The sequence below is a fragment of the Molossus molossus genome, unplaced genomic scaffold, assembly GCF_014108415.1.
Source record: "Molossus molossus isolate mMolMol1 unplaced genomic scaffold, mMolMol1.p scaffold_m16_p_19, whole genome shotgun sequence".
Classification (NCBI taxonomy): Eukaryota; Metazoa; Chordata; class Mammalia; order Chiroptera; family Molossidae; genus Molossus; species Molossus molossus.
In genome coordinates this window covers 31,983,177-32,001,589 of record NW_023425354.1, presented here as the reverse complement: position 1 = coordinate 32,001,589, position 18,413 = coordinate 31,983,177, and the positions used below count along the sequence as shown (strand labels likewise).

General features: G+C 47.0%; 1 protein-coding gene across 12 annotated transcripts in view; it reads left to right on the top strand.

Annotated features, from left to right (window-relative positions):
• Positions 1 to 7,751, top strand: part of BRCA1 (BRCA1 DNA repair associated) — a 63,276-nt gene extending 55,525 nt beyond the window's left edge. For 11 of the 12 annotated variants that reach the window (XM_036269564.1, XM_036269576.1, XM_036269572.1 and 8 more), the window contains 4 exons: positions 3,728 to 3,782; positions 5,492 to 5,565; positions 5,954 to 6,014; positions 7,591 to 7,751. In XM_036269564.1, coding sequence (XP_036125457.1) covers positions 3,728 to 3,782; positions 5,492 to 5,565; positions 5,954 to 6,014; positions 7,591 to 7,736 — 336 coding nt within the window. In that variant the 3' untranslated portion in view covers positions 7,737 to 7,751. Of the gene's footprint in view, positions 1 to 3,727; positions 3,783 to 4,523; positions 4,573 to 5,491; positions 5,566 to 5,953; positions 6,015 to 7,590 lie in introns of those variants that run through there. The other variant, XM_036269567.1, reaches the window with a different exon arrangement.
• The last annotated feature ends 10,662 nt before the right edge of the window (positions 7,752 to 18,413 follow it).

Genomic DNA, 18,413 nt, shown 5'->3' with positions numbered 1-18,413 from the left:
TGTTCTTTCCACTTCACTATAGTGTCTTGCTCTAAAGCAGTGTGGTAAGTACTAATAAAGAGGATGTATGCAGTGATTTCTGTGGATGCACAGAAGAGAAATTGTTTGATAATCAACAGCTAACATCTATATAATGTTCACTATATGCCGGTTCTAAACACTCAACCATAGTTTAACTGATTAACAATTTTACAGTAACTTTATGAGACGTGTACAATAATTATGCCTATTTTATAGATGAGAAAATTGAGGCTCAGAGAGATAGAGTAAGTTGCTCAAGCTTGCACAGCTATTTGTGAACCCACAACTGGAAGTTGAACCCAGGCAGTCTAGCTCCAGAATCTGTTTGTATTGATTTTTTAGAGAGAGGAAGGCAGATATAGAAACATCAATGTGAGAGAGAAACACCGATTGGCTACCTCTGCATGACTCCTGCTGGGGATGGAGCCCGCATCCCAGGCATGTGCCCTGACCGGGAACTAAACCAGAACCTCTCAGTCCATGGGATGATGCTCAATCCACTGAGGCACACCGACTGAGATATTGGTTGATTTTAGAGAGAAAGGGAAGAAGGAAGAGAGAGAGAGAAACATCGATTTCTAGTTCCACTCATTTATGCATTCATTGATTGATTCTTGTATGCGCCATCACTGGGAATCAAACTGAAACCTTGGTGTACCCAGACGACGCTCTAACCAACTGAGCTATCTGACCAGGGCCTGCAATCTGAGCTATTTATTTATTTATTTATTTATTTATTTATTTATTTTTTATCCTCACCCGAATACATTTTTTCATTTTTTTTTTGTTCAGATAGAGTGGGAGGGAGAGAGACAGAGGGAAACATCGATGTGAAAGGTACACCTCAAGTGGCTGCCACCCACACAACCCAATCAGGGCCGGGGACAAACTGAAACCGAGGTACATGCCCTTAGCATGAACCGAACCTGGGTCTCTCTGGACCGCAGGCCAACGCTCTAACCGCTGAGCCAAACCGGCCAGGTCGCAATTTGAGCTCTTAATGACAACATTATAGTTTCTTGGAAAATTATAGGTTTCACCCAGGAGAAAAATAGATTATTCTTACATCTTTGAAAATGAAGGACTAGAGGCCCAGGAGCACTCAGTGACGTTCCCTAGATCATCCTGTAGCAAATGATGTAGCCAAAATGGTGTCCTTCTCTCAGGGAGAAGTTCAGGCAAGATTTCACCCCTGTCTGTCAGGCCTGATCCAGCCCAGCAGCTTTCTCAGGTCCCTGACTGAGTGCGTATGTTCCTGGTCTGCGTTTCTTCCTCTTACAAGTGTGCACTGCCAGGCATTTTGGAGCATCCCCGACAAGGAGCACCTTCTGTCCCTTGACAGAACTTGAGAGAGAACCAATAGAGGTGATTTTCCAAGTAAAACTGCTTTGGGAAATGATCACAGATCAAGCCCTAGAGTTCTGAACCCCTGGGGTCAGCCTACCCTCACCTTGCTAACCAATCAAGTAACTTCCCGATGCCAAGAAAAGCTGCTGCCCCTATTTCTGTTTCTGCCTTCACCCCAGGGGAGCTCTGTGTGAGCCAGCCATTAAAAAAGAAAAAAGGTACAGAGTTAGTGAAGTGAGCCGACTGGGCTGCGTAGGCTCAGGACAGAAGTTACAGAAGCTACAGAAGCAAAAAACTGGCCCTTGCAATTTAGGAGAGAAAGGTAAAGGTAATGTGCCTGGGGCAAGAAGAGGGGACAGGAAAAGTGAGGGCATGCTCTCTAGAGGGAGAGGCAGCCCCAGCCATTTGTTTTTATTCCATTGTATGCAAGACAGAACTAGCACCAGATTTTTTTTCTTTCCTTCAAAGAAATTTCAGTGTTTTTGTGTTTTTCCTGCATTTGGGGTGGCAATGATTGGAAGTATCTGGTCAAAGTAATGACATTCTGAAGATACAACATATCACCATAGTTTTTTTCTGTGGAAGAGAAATGTATTTGTAGAGGTGAAACTTCAAATTTCTTATCTCATAACTAGACATCCTCCTCAATGAGTATCAGCCTGGATGGAAAAAAATCTAATCTTTTATACTTTTTTAATTTTTTTTTAATCCTCATCTGAGGACATTTTTTCATTTTTTGTTCAGATAAGAGTGGGAGGTAGAGAGAGGGAGAGAGAGAGAGAGAGAGACATCGACACCGACGTGAAAGGGACACATCGAGTGGCTGCCACCTGCACAACCCAACCAGGGCCAGGGACAAACTGCAGTTGAGCTACGCGCCCTTAGCGGAAATCGAATCCAGGTCTCTCTGGACTGCAGGCTGACACTCTAGCCACGGAACCAAACTGGCCAGGGCTAATCTTTTATACTTTTTACAGCAACATTTGGCTCCAACTGGCTGCCCCAGGAGCACTTTTAACATTGAGCATCTAGGTCCTGTCACCAGGTTGGGGAGTTAGTTTACTCCTACAGTGAGAATGGCACAGATGGAGACTGTCACCTAAAACAGAAATAGATTTGTCTTGTTGTCCTTTCTCATTCCTCTGGCTGTAGTTAACATGGGGGAGGGGGACATTTCCTAAAAGGTCTTCCTGTGCTTCTAGCTTCCTAGGCAATTTTCTTTTTAGTGGAACAGGGAAGAAAACGAGGGTTATTCAAATGATATATATATCCAGCCAACTGGCACAAATTTCTATTTCTTTTTTTTTTTTAAGAGAGAGTCAGTGACAGGGAGATAAACATCAGTGGTTGCCTCCTCCCAGGCTGGGGATCAAACTTGTAACCCAGGTATGTGCCCTTGACCAGGAATTGAACCCAAAACATCGGTACCAGGGCCGAGCAACACACGCCATGGCTACATTTCTTCTTTTAAATGATACCCAAGTTCTTCCGTAAGAACCAATGCCAACACCTATGTAAGAATTTGTTTGTCTGGCACAGTAGCTACCAGCCACATGATGCTTTTTAAATTGTAAATAACTAAACTTAAAAAATATATGAAGTTTAGTTTCTCATTTATCTTAACCACGTTTTAGGTGCTCAGTAGCTCCTGAGTAATACAAATCTAGAACATTTCTATCAGTGCTATAGAGCACTGTAAGTGGAAGAGGCCCCTAGGAGGTTCAGTGGGATCTGTGTCTCCTGGAAACCAGGAGTCAGGTCAGCTCCATGAGGAGAGGCAGAACCATGCTTCACTTCCTCTCCTGCAGGAACAATGGGCATTGTCAGGGCGGTATTGATGCAAGAACAGATGCTCAGAGACGAGAAGAAGGTCAGGAAAAGGATGTACATATACAATAAATGTAGACCTTTCTGCCATTTAGAGTCATGGTTAGCTAGTACTGATGTACCAGGTTTGGATAAACATCAAACGTCAACTGATAGCTGAATTTCTTACCATTAAACAGAAGAAGGAACCTTTTTCCCCCTCTAACAAGACATAAAGTCACCTGGAAAACGTCATCAGGGAGGACCTGGGCCTGACTGGTGACAAGGTGGGCTGCTCAGGCCTTGAATGGCAAAGCGTAACTGCAGAGTCGATCAACTGCATACACACTTCAAAACCATCTTCTAAAATCCACCAGCATTCTGGGCATTGGACTGATTGTCTCTGGGAAGTAGTAGCAGAAATAGTCAGGTAGTGAAGAAAAGATAAAAGAAAGTTCTTAATTTCTGAGTGTCTCTTTATGTTGTTTTTTATAAAACTCATACTCTTGTAACTACTGTTTCTTTCTTTCTCTCTGTTCCTTTCTTCTCCAAGATCTTCAGGGGCCTAGAAATCTGTTGCTATGGACCTTTTACCAACATGCCCACAGGTAAGAGTCTGGGGGAACTGCAGAGTCCAGCATCACCCTTTCCCTTACATAGTAGCGTGTTGTAGGAGGGGTCATTTTCTGGGGTTTCCTCAGATTGGTGAAAGGTTAGTCTATTTCTCTATTACCCGTCAGACAAAACTGCACTTAAATGCTACCCTGTGACAAAGAAAACAAAAACAAAAAACTAGCCCTGTGCCCCTTCTCAAGAGCTAGAAGGCAGTGAAGAATTAATATCTAGGACATAGTATGTTCTGTGTTCAGGTGAGATAGAGCTGCTCTTACTGTCCTGTGGTGTAAGAACAGGGGAGGAATAAGTTAAGGAGAGAGTTCTGCTCTTCCTAAACCATCTTCATTTGGTAGTGAGGAAAGCACAGCAGCTGCACAAGCCCTGTGCACCTGGGCCCCCCATGCAGGCCCACAGCAGGGGAAGACTTGAACATTTTCTAATCAAGTTTGACACTGAATGTGATGTTGTGTTTAAGAGTGCTGTGGGACTTACCTCGAGTTGTGCAGTACTGAGGCTCGAGTGTGTGCATAGATTTGATTTGTTCTTTCAAAACGAAGGCTACCCACTTTTACCTCTGTGCACACTTCTGCCCCAGGGATCAGGTCCTCTTACCTCTCAGAAGACGGCCTTGGTTTATGGTCAGGGATAGATGAGTGGCAGCAAGAGAGCTGGGCAATGTAATTTGGCTTATGTCTTCTTTATTGGTTACTGATTGAATTTTTATGAAATTTCAGTGTGCCACACATAGGTTCCTAAGTGGTTTTGTACTTTGGGATAATGAAACCAAGGCCTCTAGCAGGTATCATTTTGGAGGTGAGTCAGTTGAGCACCTTAGCAATCCCCAAAAATGGGTCGATTGAAAAGAGCCACCCAAAGGGGTCCAGAAGCCACCCCATTGGTCAGTTCTGTTAAGTTTTCAGGTACAAGTACAATCCAGGTACAATCTCTTCTGATTTCTATTTTCCAGCTCAGCATATAACCTTTCCCAGATAAGTCTCTGTCCAGGGTAACAAGTATTTGTTTTGTTTTGTTTTTGTTAATCCACACCCAAGGATATTTTTCCATTGACTTTGGGGGGGGGGGCATCAATGTGAGCGAGACTCATTGATTGGTTGCCTCTTGCACAGCCCTGGGGGCCAGGGCTGTGGCCCAGATCAAATACCTGCCCTTGACCAGGAATCGAACCTTTGACCCAACCACTGAGCTATACTTGCCAGGGCTGTGTGTTTGTTTGTTTGTTTAATGAATTATGTTCCTATCTCTTGACATTTACAGTAATCACTACCATGGTATGATGCCCTCGGTGGCTGTGATTATCAATTACCAACATAGAATTAGGCAAAGAGGGAAGGAAGACAGGTGGATGTTTTTTCACAGTATCTTAGCCAGCAACTTAGCAAATTAATGGAAATTAGATCTTTTTTTTCTTGTGGGTTTTTTTTTTTTTTTTTGACAGTATTAAATGTTATCTACAAGTGGCCTAATGGGGTCTGATAACCAGAGTAAGTAGCATATCAGTGGCAAATTAACTTAGAATCTATACCCCTCTGGCATAAGGCCTTTCTGCCCCTTTGGAGCAAAGAGACATGGACTCCCGCTGAGAAATGTTGCTGTAAGCCTTCATTCAGAGGAGTATAGGGTAGGGAGCCTAGGTTAAATGTGTAGATTACTGTGCTGATTTTGTGTCTGAATGCCTGTTTAGATCAACTAGAGTGGATGGTGCAGCTTTGTGGGGCTTCTGTGGTGAAGGAGCCTTCATCCTTCACCCTCGGCAAGGTAAGCATTTGGTGCCTGTCAGAGGGCGAGGACACAGTATTCTATATGGTGACTGAGCAGGATGGCACGCATCAGGCCCTGTGAACCACTCCTCTACACCCCAGTGTAGCCTGAGAAGCCTCTCTTCACCCCAAGCCTTCTCTGACCACATATCTGTGCCAGAAGACTCTCATCTATAAGGGAGGAGTAAGGATCTGAGAGCTCTAAGTATTTCCTATACTGAGGGAAGGGTCTTTACCTCGAATCCTTTTTGCTGTGTGCCCTTCCCCCTCCTTTGTGTGGTTGCCCCAGAGTAGCCTGCTTCAGCACCCTATCAGAAATGGTGAAGTGCCTGTTCCCAAAGTCCTGTTCTGTTACCATCAATATTGTTTCCTTCCTGGGGATGCAGGGTACTCACCCCATTGTGGTCATGCAGCCAGATGCCTGGATAGATGACAGCGGCCTCCACGGTAAGTCTTGCTGTGGGCCTTCATCCAGAAGAGTGTGGGGGAGAGGGCCCAGGTCGAGTGTGCAGGTTACTGTGGTGATTTTAGGTTGAAATGTCTTGTTTAAACCAACTAGAGTGGATGGTGCACCTGTGTGTGGCTTCAGAAGGCCACAAGCATGTGCCTGTGTCATATGGAGTCCTATGAGATGAGTTTGGTTCACCACAGGTTACCCAGTGCTTAATTAACACAGTTCCAGTGCATTCAAGGTACTCAGTAAATATTTGTTGAATGAGTGAATGGCTAAAATGTCGTTTTAACCCGTTTTTGTTTGTTTATATTGCATTGTAGAAGTAATGCATGAACTATTTCCATTGGGGGGTTTAATAGGACTGTTCACATGAAATACAAATGAACACAAACAATAAAAGGATCCCAGTAATCCCACCACTTGGAGAAGATCACGATGGTATTCTTCCAGGCATGTGTACATGTGTATATACATATACTTTACACAAGTGTGGTCATGTTCATATGGTTTTGCATACACACACACACACATATATTTTTTTTTTATGAGAGAGAGGGCGAGAGGAAAAGAGCAACATCAATGTGAGAGTGAAACATCAATCAGCTGCCTCCTGCATGCCCCTTACAGGGGATTGAGCCTGAAACCCAGACATGTGCCCTAACGGAGATTCAAACCTTTTGGTGCACAGGACAACACTAAACCAACTGAGCCACACTGGCCAGGGCCTGTGCTGTTTTGTGTTTTTTTTGTTTTTAATCCTTACCTGAGGATATTTTTCCATTGATTTTTAGATAGAGTATAAGGGAGGAAGGGAGAGAAAAAGAGAAAGAGAAACATTGATCGGTTGCCTCCTGCATGACACTACCTGGGGCTGGGGATTGAACCTGCAACACAGGTACATGCTCTTGACTGGGAATCGAACCCTCAACCCTTAGTTCTGTGGGCCAATGCTCTAACCACTGAGCCAAACTGGCCAGGGTGCCAGGGCCTGTTTCGCTTTTTTTTTTTTTTTTTTTTATCCTCACCCGAGGATATTTTTCCGTTTTTTGTACAGATAGAGTGGGAGGGAGAGAGAGGAAGGGAGCGAGAGACAGAAACATCGACGTGAAGGGACACATCGAGTGGCTGCCACCCGCACGACCAACCAGGGCCGGGGACAAACTGCAACCGAAGTACGTGCCCTTAGCGGGAACCGAACCCGGGTCTCTCCGGACCGCAGGCCGACGCTCTAACCGCTGAGCCAAACCGGCCAGGGCCTGTTTCGCTTTTTCACTTAAGATACAGCAAGTATGTTTTCCCATCATTTAATTGTAACGCTGTTTTGCTCTTTGGTGACTTTTCCTTTAACAGATTGGGGCTTATGTTAATAAAGTTGTCAGAAGTCGTAGGCTTTCACCTGCAGTAACTCCTTGGGCTTCTGTGTCCTGAAGCATTGCTTACATCAACACTTTTATTCCTACCTGAGTAACCCTAAGAACTCATACAGCCAGGACCCGGACTAGATTGACTAGAATCTGGTCTGGGAAATGTGAATTGACACTGATCTTTACTTGTGCTCTCTGTCCTCAGTGATTGGGCAGATGTGTGAGGCAACTGTGGTGACCCGGGAATGGGTATTGGACAGCGTAGCCCTCTACCAGTGCCAGGAGCTGGACACCTACCTGATACCCCAGATTCCCGACGCTGCTGCTGATTCCCACCAACTATGTGCATAGTGTATACAGAGCCTGTCTCCCCAGGACCCCAAGAGTGAGCTTAAGAAACGGCCTGTTTTCAGGCCCTGGGAGCTCCTCTTCAGTCTTTCTACAGTCCCGGTTGCTAAATATTTTATGTACATCAGCCTGAAAAGAACTCCTGGCTGTGCAAGGGTCCCTTAAAGATTTTCTGCTTCAAGTCTCCCTTTGAAATCTGCCATGAGCACAAAACTGTGGTAATTTTTCACCTGAAAAGAATTTTAAATACCACCAATTGAGCAAGATGCTGATTCATTATTTATCAGCCCTATTCCTTGTACTGGGGCTGTTGGCTTAGAGCTGGGGGCACAGAGTAGCTGGACTAAGGAGAGCAGATGGTTTCCCTGAATTTGTTTCTCTAAAACCCTGTGTTCATAAAGGCCAAGAGTCAAACACTTAAATGAAAGGTGAGGACCTAGGGATCTGTGATATGACTTAAAATCAGAACAGTCCTTGGGCAGCTCTCAAATGCTGGAGTGGAGCATTGGGAATGGAATTCAGAGGCAGGTGACAGATATAAATATGAAACTTGAGGGTTAATTAGAGAAGGATTCATGCTGACCCTGATCTCCAAAAGTCTGGGCAAGAACTGGTATCCAAAGAGAGTCTTCTAATTCCCTGTTAGTGATAAATAAAATGTTTGTTGTTGTAGCTCTAATATGTAACCTATTCCTCTTGAAATATAAGATCTCTGATATGACTATTTCGTGTCTATACATTGACAGATCCCCCCAGGAAAGGAGCTATTGCTTTCCTTGAGGTAGTTTTTTTTCCTTTTGCTCCCTATTGCTAAACTGTACAGCTTCATAAATAATTTTGTTTGCTGAAGGAAGAGGAAGTTTTTTTCAAACTCATTATCTCTGACTGTTTATATGAAAGGACTATGTCTTCCTTAGCCCCCCTAGTGTGTGAGGGGAGTGCAGACTTGATTGTACAAAATATGTTTTGTAAATGTTGTTCTGTTCACCTGCAAATAAACTTGGTAGCAAACACTTCCACCACGTGTAACTGTTGTTTATGCTCATGCCTGCAGACTTCTCAGACCCTTTTCACTGTACTTTAGTCTCCTTATCTATGTGCAGTGGGGGGTAGTAATAGTACCTACCTCTTAGGGTTATTTATTTATTTTTAATCCTCACCCGAAGACATTTTTCCGTTTTTTGTTCAGGTACAGTGGGAGGGAGAGAGAGAGAGAACCATCGATGTAAAAGGGACACATCGAGTGGCTGCCATCCGCACGACCAACCAGGGCCCGGGACAAAGTGCAACCGAGGTACATGCCCTTAGTGGGAACCAAATCCAGGTCTCTCAGGACCGCAGGCTGATGCTCTAACCACTGAGCAAAATTGGCCAGGGCTCTCTTAGGGTTATTGAGGGACTTTACGACCTATTTATTGTATTAGTTTCTATTACTGCCATAACCAATTGTCACAAATATAGTGGCTTAAAACAACACCGTTTATTATCAAAGTTCTGTATGTCAGAAGTCCAAGTTGGCTGAACTGGTTTCTTTGCTTTGGGTTTCAAGGGCCAATATCAAGGGGTCACCAAGGCTGTATTCCTTTCTAGAGGCTCTGGGGATGAATCCATTCCACGTTCATTTCATGTTGTTGGCCAAATTGTTCCTTGTAGTTGTAGGCTGTTACCTTGCTGGCTGTTGGCCAGAGATCATCCTTAGCTTCCAGAGGCCACCATCATTCCTAGGTTTATGGCCCTTACTTCTATCTTCAAAACCAGCAATGGCTGGTCAAGTCTCTCCCATTTGGACTCTCCCTGACTTCCTCTTCTGCCTCATCTTTGTAACTCCTACCAGAGAATTTCAGTTTTTAAAGGTTCAAGTGATTAGACTGTGCTCACCAGGTAATCCAGAGTGATCTCTCTGTCTTATGGCCATAACTTCAATTACAGCTGCAAAGCCCCTTCACAATAGTGCCTTGATCCCTGTTTGATAAAATAATCATGGGACAAAACTTCGGGAGGATATCTTTAGCATTCTGACAACCACTTCTATTTAACAGGCTTATATAATAGTCTGTCCTCATTTCTTTGTCTTCACACTATCATAGATTGGAATCCTTTTTAAAAAAAATTTTTTTTTATCCTCACCTGAGGACATTTTTGCATTTATCTTCAGATAGAGAGGGGGGAAGAGACAGAAACATTAATGTGAGAGAGACACATCAAGTGGTTGCCACCCACACAACCCCAACCAGGGCCGGGGACAAACTGCCACTGAGGTACGTGCCCCTAGCGGGAACTGAACCCAGGACTCTAGTCCACAGGCCAACGCTCTAACCACTGAGCGAAACCAGCCAGGGCAGATTGGAATTCTTTTTGAGGCAAAGAATGAAATCCTGACACATTTCAGTGCTGATATATTTGTAAGGAGGGTTGGGGGGGGTAAGAGAAGAGTAGAGAAAATGGAACTAACTACCATTACATTTTTATCTCATTTTGTCCTCACATCTCTATGAAGTGGGTATTTGTCACCTCATTTCAAGAGTGGGAACTTAAAATGTTACTCAAGCCCTGGGCAGTGTTGTCTAATGGCTAGGTTAGAGCATTGGCCCATGGACTTAAAGGTCTTGGGTTCAATTCCTGGTCAAGGATCTGAGTTGCAGGGTTTGATTCCTGCCTCTGGTCAGGGCGCATGCAGGACGCAACTGATCGATGTTTCACTCTCACTTCAATGTTTCTCCCTCTTCCTCCCTATAAACAAATCAGTAAATTTGTTTTTTCATTGATTTTTTTTTTAGAGCGAAAGGGAGAGATAGAAACATCAATGAAAACATCGATTGGCTTACAACCTGGGCTTGTGCCCTGACCAGGAACTGGCGACCTGCTGGTGCATGGGTCAACAACCACTGAACCACACCGGCCAGGCAATAAAAAAATTTTTTTTTTAGATTTGCACAGCCCAGCCAGTGTGGCTCAGTAGATTGAGCATCATCCCATGGACTGAGAGGTCATGGTTCAATTCCCAGTCAGGGCACATGCCTTAGTTGCAGACTTGATCATCAGTGGGGGGGTGCAGGAGGCAGCCGATCAATATTTCCATCTCTTCCCCTTCCTCTCTCTCCCTAAAAGAAAAAAACAATCACATAAAAAAGTTTGCACAACTAGTAAATGACAACTCGGAGATCCGGACCCATGCCCTTGGTATCCCATCATTCAACTTTCCATCTGCATCAGTCACTGACCCTAGTTCGGAAGGCACCACTTCAAGCCTCAAGGAAATTTGGGAAGAGGAGTAGTTGTGAGGCGAACTAGCACTCTAGCTCCTTTTATGGGTCCTGGTGGACGAAGTAGAAGGTTCCTGGGAAAGCAGCCCTAGGCAGAGACTGGATCATGGCTCCTCTAATTTCAGCCTCCCAGTTTATGAATAATTATCTTTCGGTTGTCAAAGCCTTCTTGTTCAGCCTCGCCTACAGCACTTCTCAAGGGCCTGTGCCAGCTCCCTGTATACCTGCCAGGGAGTCCATGGGTCTCAGTGTTAGCAGTAAAGGCAGGCAGGAAGGGAGTGCTCCACACACAGTCTTTAGTCAAAAGTGTTTCATTTCTGCCCTGGCCGGTTTGGCTCAGCGATTAGAGCATTGGCCCTCGGACCAATGAGTCACTGGTTTGATTCCTGTCAAGGGCATGGTTGCAGTTCGTCCCTGGCCCTGGTTGGGGTCATGGGTCGGGGTCGTGCAGGAGGCAACCAGTCAGTGTGTCCCTCTCACATTGTTGTTTCTCTCTCCCTCCCTCCCCATCTAACTGAAGATAAATAGAAATATGTCCTTTGGTGAGGATTTTTTTAAAAAGTTTCATTTCCAGTGAGTGGCAAGGCACATACCACTCACTGCCTAATCAGGGCACATACAAGAATCAACCAATGAATGAATAACTAAGTGGAACAACAAATGAATGTTTCTCTCCCTCTCCGTCTCTAAAATCAATCAATAAAAAGAAAAAGTCCCTTGGGTGTGGTTCAGCTGTTGGGCATCGACCCATGCTCCAGGAGGTCGCCGGTTCGATTCCTGGTCAGGACACATGCCCAGGTTCTGGGCCAAATCCCTGGTGGGGAACATGCAGGAGGTGGCTAATCTATGTTCTCTCTCATCAACGTTTCTCTCTCTCTCTCTCTCTCTCTCTCTCTCCCTTCTTCTCTCCCGCAAATCAATAAAGAAAAACAAAATTTAAAAAAAAAGAAAGGAAAAATGAAGGTTTAAGGGCTGATTAGTTAAGATTGCTGCAGCTAGCTTCAGTTGACTCCAAAATCGCCCTTTATTTAATTAACTTATTATTTATTTATATATTTTTTCTTTATTGATGTTAGAGAGAGAGAGGAAAGCAGAGAGATATAAAAACATTAATGAGAGCCCTGGCCGGTTTGGCTCTGCTGTTGGTTAGAACTTTGGCCCGCAAACCAGAAAGTCCCGGCTTCGGTTACCACTAAGGGCATGTACCTTGGTTGCGGTTCGTCTCTGGCCCCAGTTGAGGTCATGTAGGTGGCAACCAGTCGATGTGTCTCTCTCACATTGATGTTTCTCTCTCTCTTCCTCCCTCTCTCCCTTCTTCTCTATCTGAAGATAAGTGCAAAGAAAAGTCCTCAGGTGAGGATAAAGAAAAGAAAAGAAACATCAATGAGAGGAAACATGGATCAACCGCTTCCTGCATGCCCCCCACTGGGGAGTGGGCCCACAAACCAGGCATGTACCGTGACCCGGAATCAAACCAGTGACCTCTTGGTGCATGGGTTGACGCTCAGCCACTGAGCCACACTGGCCAGGCCAAAATGGCCCTTTAAACAAATACAAAGCAAAGGACAAAGACTAAATTATATTAGCAAACTAGGAACAGAAGGGCCAGACTACCTTTTCTTTTTTTCTTTATTGATGTCAGAGAGAGAGAGGAAGAGAGAGTGAGACAGAGAGAGAGACATCGATGAGAGAGACATCGATGAGAGGCTGTGGGGTGTGGAGATGGGCAGAGGGGTAGAATACAGGAGCCCAGAGAGGTGGTGGTTGCACCGCCCTGTGAATGCATGAAATGTCACAGAATTGCACACCTTAAAATGGCTAATTACATGTAATGTGAATTTCACTTCAATTGAAAACAAAAACTGAGCTGCCCTGAGGGAGGAGAGAAGCTGGGCCTCTCAAGGCTGTGAGGGTTGAGGCCCCTTGCCAGGAGTGGCAATGAGTGACACTGGAAGGGCCTCCCCCTCTTCCTCCAGGACCAGATGGGAACTGGGGCAGCGCTGGGGTCTGGGCAGAAGAGAGGCACTCAGTGAAAGCCAGGAGGCTGCAGCGGCTTCTTATTTGCATCATAAGTGATTGGTTTTGTCCCTCGTTAAGGACACAATGGACAGTTGTTTGCAGGCGCAGCAGATCCATTTACCAAGGGGAAGAAGAGACAGAGCAAGAGTGACTGATGGGCCTTAGCGGGGAGGTGGCAAGCCCTCCTCCCCTCCGCTGTGTTCCCCAGGCCACTAGAACTCTCACACAATGAGAAGGGACCTTAGAGAGCAAACCAGCCCCTCCCCCCCTTTTACAGATGAGACTGAGATGGGGGGGGGGGTTGCTAAGGTCCAACAGAGAGTGCATGGCAGAACTGGGGGCTTCTAGAATCTACCGTCTAGATTCTCAACTCAGTCCAGGGTTCACTCCACTTGCCTGCAATACCTACCAGTTTCCAACAGCTCATGGTTCTTTATCCCTGTGGTTTCTTTACTTCTACTCCAGGCCTTGGTTTCCATTGGTTTTCTCTCCTGTGGCCACCTAATCGCCTCTTTCTCTGTTCCTGCCCCTCTCTATCGTTTCCTCTCAGTTTCCAGGCAGCCAGGATAATTACTAAATTCCTAATTAACCCCTGCCCTAACAAGGGTGGGTCTAGCAGAAGAGGCAGCAATTTTGAAACTGTCTTGGTGTGTTTTGGTGTGAATAGGTGGGGAGAGGACAAAGATGTGTTGTGACCTATTATAAACCAAGCACTAGGACAGACACAGGACACTGTCTCATTTCATCCTTTCAGCCTTGCAAGATAAGTAGTGTTCTTAGGGACAGGCCAGTGAGAGGCTCAGAGAGGCTGGGTAACTTGCACTAGAGCACCCAGCTGGTAAGTGGAAGCTGTCTGACTCCAAAACCTCTTTTCTTCCACCTCACACCCTAGCACAGGAGCTAAAGCAGGGTGCAGATCAGCTGATTCCAGGCTCAGGGGAGGCACCACCTCTCTGAAGAAGGCCACTGCTTTGTTGCTCCCTGCTAGACAGCGCTTGCTTGCCTCCCCCTACAACCCTCTTTACCCTCTGGTTCCCACCTCCTCTGGGCCCCTTCTGCACAGTGGTGAAATCTCACAAATGCCAGCTTATGCCCCTGGGGGGCTGGGGAGATGGCAATCAGGAGGGAGAAACCTGACAAACCCAGTCCCAGACCTCAGTGGTCTCCCTCCTGCTGACACCCCCTCCCAGTTCCTGTCTGCCCCTCCCCTCTGTGGGTCAAGCTTGCCAGCATCTGTGTCTGTCTCATTGTGCTCTGGGGGATGGGGAGAACAAGGGGGGTGAGTGGGTGTCTATGTGCCTGAACATAAGGGCTCCGGGTTCATTCTGACACTGAATGAAAAACTCACCAATTATTTGTCCAATCTCATTAATATGCAGACAGACATCTGTTATTTAGGAGTCAACAGCAGAGGCATTTTCTTGGGGGGAGGAGCACTTATGTACATGTCTCTCTGTCTCTCTGTCTCCTGGGTTGTAGCTACTTGGAAATCACCCCACTGCCTGGACCTGGGGCCTCCCCCTCTCTGACCCTCACCCCCAACCTTCAGGAGAGGAAGTAGGGGATTGACTAGAGAGACAGAGAGAGACCTGGGAACCCAGCAGGGGGAAGGTGGGAGAGGGGCTGCAGTGTGTGGAAGAAAGTATTTTTTTAGCAGAGAGGGAAGGGGGTATACTGCAGAAGAGCTGAACCCCTTTCCTGGGAAAGAGAGAGAATGGAGTTGGTGGAGAAAGCTGTGCCAGGATTACTGACCCCTCCCCTCCTACCTCCTTCAGCCTTTGGGACCAGTCTGAGGGTATCTGGGGTGGGGTCACGATGGCAACATGGAGTCCTCACCCAGAGACTTTAGAACAGATAATGGGAGGAGTTTAGAAAAATGGGGAGCAAAAGACCTCAGCTTAAAAAAAAACAAAACAGCCCTGGCCGGTTTGGCTCAGCAGTTAGAGCATCCACCTGCGGTCCGGAGAGACCCGGGTTCAGTTCCCGCTAAGGGCATGTACCTTGGTTGCAGTTTGTCCCCAGCCCTGGTTGGTCATGCGGGTGGCAGCCACTCGATGTTTCCCTCTCTCTCTCTCTTCCTATCTCTCCCTCCCACTCTATCTGTACAAAAAATGGAAAAACCTCCTCCGGTGAGGATAAAAAAAAAACACCTCAGCTTTTGGAGGAGTCACTATAGCTCTCTCTAGTCCTTAGGATAGGTGTGAGAAAGACACAGCCACCTCCCCTTCTGTGTTTTGGCCTTCCTCCAGCCTTTGAATCCCTAGCATAGGCCGCCCCATCCAAGAAGCCTTCCTGGTTCCCTAAGGAATCAGAAGTACTGAGCCCTACAGCTCAGAAGTACTGGATGTCTAAGTTGTAAAGAATAAAGGCTGACCTCAGGTCAGCCCTCTTTAAAGTGTCCAACAGCTTTTCTACATCCTTTCTCCTCTGAATCTTCCTCAACAACAGGAGGTAGATGTGATGACCAGCTTCCTGTTTCCGGGTGTGAAAACTGAGGTTCAGACAGGTGCAGGGCCTCCTGGCCAAAGGCTCCCCAGGGAGGAAGAGGAAGAGCTGGAACTCAGGCCCTCAAACCTCTGCCTCCAATTCTTAAGCTCTTTACATGACTGTCCCTGCTGGGAAGGCTGAAGGCACAGATCACAGGAGATGACTCTGTCAGCTGAAGCATTTCGGGGATTAGACTAAAGCATTTCGGGGATTAGACTAAATCCCTGCCTCTGCCCCAGTCCCAGCCCTTCCTTCCCCCTCCTCCCTCCTGAGAAGGCTGATTGCTGAGGTTAAGAAACACTGGAAGCATCCCAGAGTGATTAGTTGTTTATTTCATTAAATGATTAATGAGAGGCTACATTGTTTCCCAAAAGGATGTCTAACTGGTGGGGGAAACAGCTATGGAGGAGGAAGTTAAGTCTGACTCCGGCAACTGGGGTGAGGTGGGGGTTAAGTTCCCTGTCTCCAGCCTGCCAGAACACCATTCCCTCCTCCCACATATTGGGTTCCTCAGCCCAGAGGTATAGCCTCCCCCCCCCACCCCCCACCCCCACCCCACCCCACCCCCACCCCCGTGGAAATGTAACCTCTGGCAACCCAGACCTGCAGAGGAGACCAAAATCTGTTGTCAGTGGTATTGGAAATGTATTAAACTTTGGGGGTTCCTCCACCTGATTTATCTTCCTAATTATGTTGCTTTAGGCGGATATTGAAATGCTGTTGCGTTCAGGAGCAGGGCAGGAGAGGGAGGCTGGGAGAAGACAAGGGCACACAAACTACACTTTGGCAGCTGCAGGCTTGAGCCTGCTTTGTAGCAAAGTCCAAAGTGGAAAAGAGAAGCCACAAGACCCCAAATCCCAAGTTGATGGTACGGCAGTTCCCTGTGGAGGGTGAATAGGTCCTCTGGGACCACACTGAGGGAAGGGCCGGGGAGCCCCAGCCCTGTCCAGCACCCTTAGTCCAGGACTTAGGGTCCTTGAGGAGGGTTTCAGAGTCAGCCTCTAATCAGGTCGCAGTTTGAAAAGGTGGGGTGCCCCATGCCCTTGAAGCTGTCCCAGAATCCCTGAGAACACTGGTTGAGATGGACCAGGACAGGGTCCCATAGGAGAGGGAGTGGAAGGGGTGTCTGATGAGCCAGGAGGAGGTGGGGATTTCTTTTACACTCAGTGCTGGACCCTGGCATAGGGGAAGGAGAAGCTGTTTTATTATTTTTTATCCTCACCAGAGGCTGTTTTTCCATTGATTTTCAGACAGAGTGGGAGGGAGAGAGAGAGAAATATCGATGTGAGAGAGACAAATCAATTGGTTGCCTTTCGTATGACCCTGACAGGGGCTCGGGATCGAACTTGCAACCAAGGTACGTGCCCTTGAGTGGGAACCAAAGCTGTGGCTCTTTGGTCTATGGGCCAATGCTCTATCCACTGAACACCAGCCAGGGCAGGAGAAGCCATTTTATATTTTTATTTGACTTATCTTTTTGTTACTCCTCACCCGAGTATATTTTTTTCATTGCTTTTGATAGAGTAGAAGGGAGAGAAGGGGGGAGAGAGAGAGAGAGAGAGAAAGAGAGAGAGAGAGAGAGACATCGATGTGAGAGAGACACATCGATTGGCTGCCTCCCACACAACCCCATCCAGGGCTGTGGATGGAACCTGCAACCCAGGTACATACCTTTGACAGGGAATTGAACCTGCAACCCTTTGGTCCGTGGGCTGACGCTCTAATCACTGAGAAAACCAGCCAGGGTAGGAGAAACTATTTGAAATGAAACGTCTCAGAGCCAAATCCTCCAGCCCACATCACCTCATCCAGATAACCCTGTATCCAAAAACCAAATCTGGTCACTTCATTCTCTGCTTGAAATCCCTAGTGCCTCCTCACATCCTCAGAAGGAAGACCCGGTTCCCTTGTGGGCCCTGAGGTGGCCTCAATGTACCTTGCCAGCCGTCTTCTGCCCTTCCCACCAGGACAGCCCAACTGTGCCATGTTGTGTCTCATCTCCATGTGTTTGCACGTGCTCTACCCTCTGTCCAGAGTGCCTTTCCTGCCCCTTTCCTGCCTGGCAAACTCCCTTTCAACCCTCAGGACTTGGGTCAGAGAACTGGCTCCCAACGCTGTAAGGAGATCCTACAGCCAAGGCACTGTCACATCTGGGGTACCTCTTTTTCCTAATGGGCTGCTCCCCAGAGCAAAGAGACTGGTCCTTTCAGTCTCCCAAGCCAGTGTCTGGCACACAGTTGGTGCTCAGTACATATGTGCTGAATGAATGAGGGAAGGATGGGCTGTGATTTATTGAGGAATCCCAGCAGATGGGAGGGTAAGGTCTGTGTTCTCTCCCAGAGTATGTCTGGGAGAAGTGTCTGGGGCTGGGGGAGGGGAGGGCCAGGGATGGTTCCTGGGGACCAGAGCCAGGGAGGGAATACAGGACAATGTGAAACCAGACTCCCGAGAAAACAGACCAGCACTGTCTTTCCTGACAACAAGTGCTCCAGCCAGCCCCTCCACCAGCTTCCCTTCGCTAGGGGGCTGGAGGTGGGGTGACCCTCAACTCAGCTGATGCTCCCTCCAAAATCATCAAAGCGCTCAGGATGAAAAGAGGGTGAGAACTCCTGCCCCCCTCCAAGGAAACACCAGAATCAAACCTCTGTCCTCTTGGAAAACTTTCTCTGCCCAATGTAAGCTTCTGGGATGTGGGGGCTTTTGATGCCCTCCCTGCCCGGACAACTCCCAGGGCACCAGCAGATTCCAAGGTGGGGGTGTTTGGAGATGGTAAGCAAAGGGCCTGGACCACTTAAGCAGGACCCCTCCAACACTAGCAGGGTGTCCCAGCTGGGCTGAGTAATGAATTGCACATCAGTCTGCTTTAAAACCCCCCAATGGTCCGGCTGGTGTGGCTCAGTGGTTGAGAGTC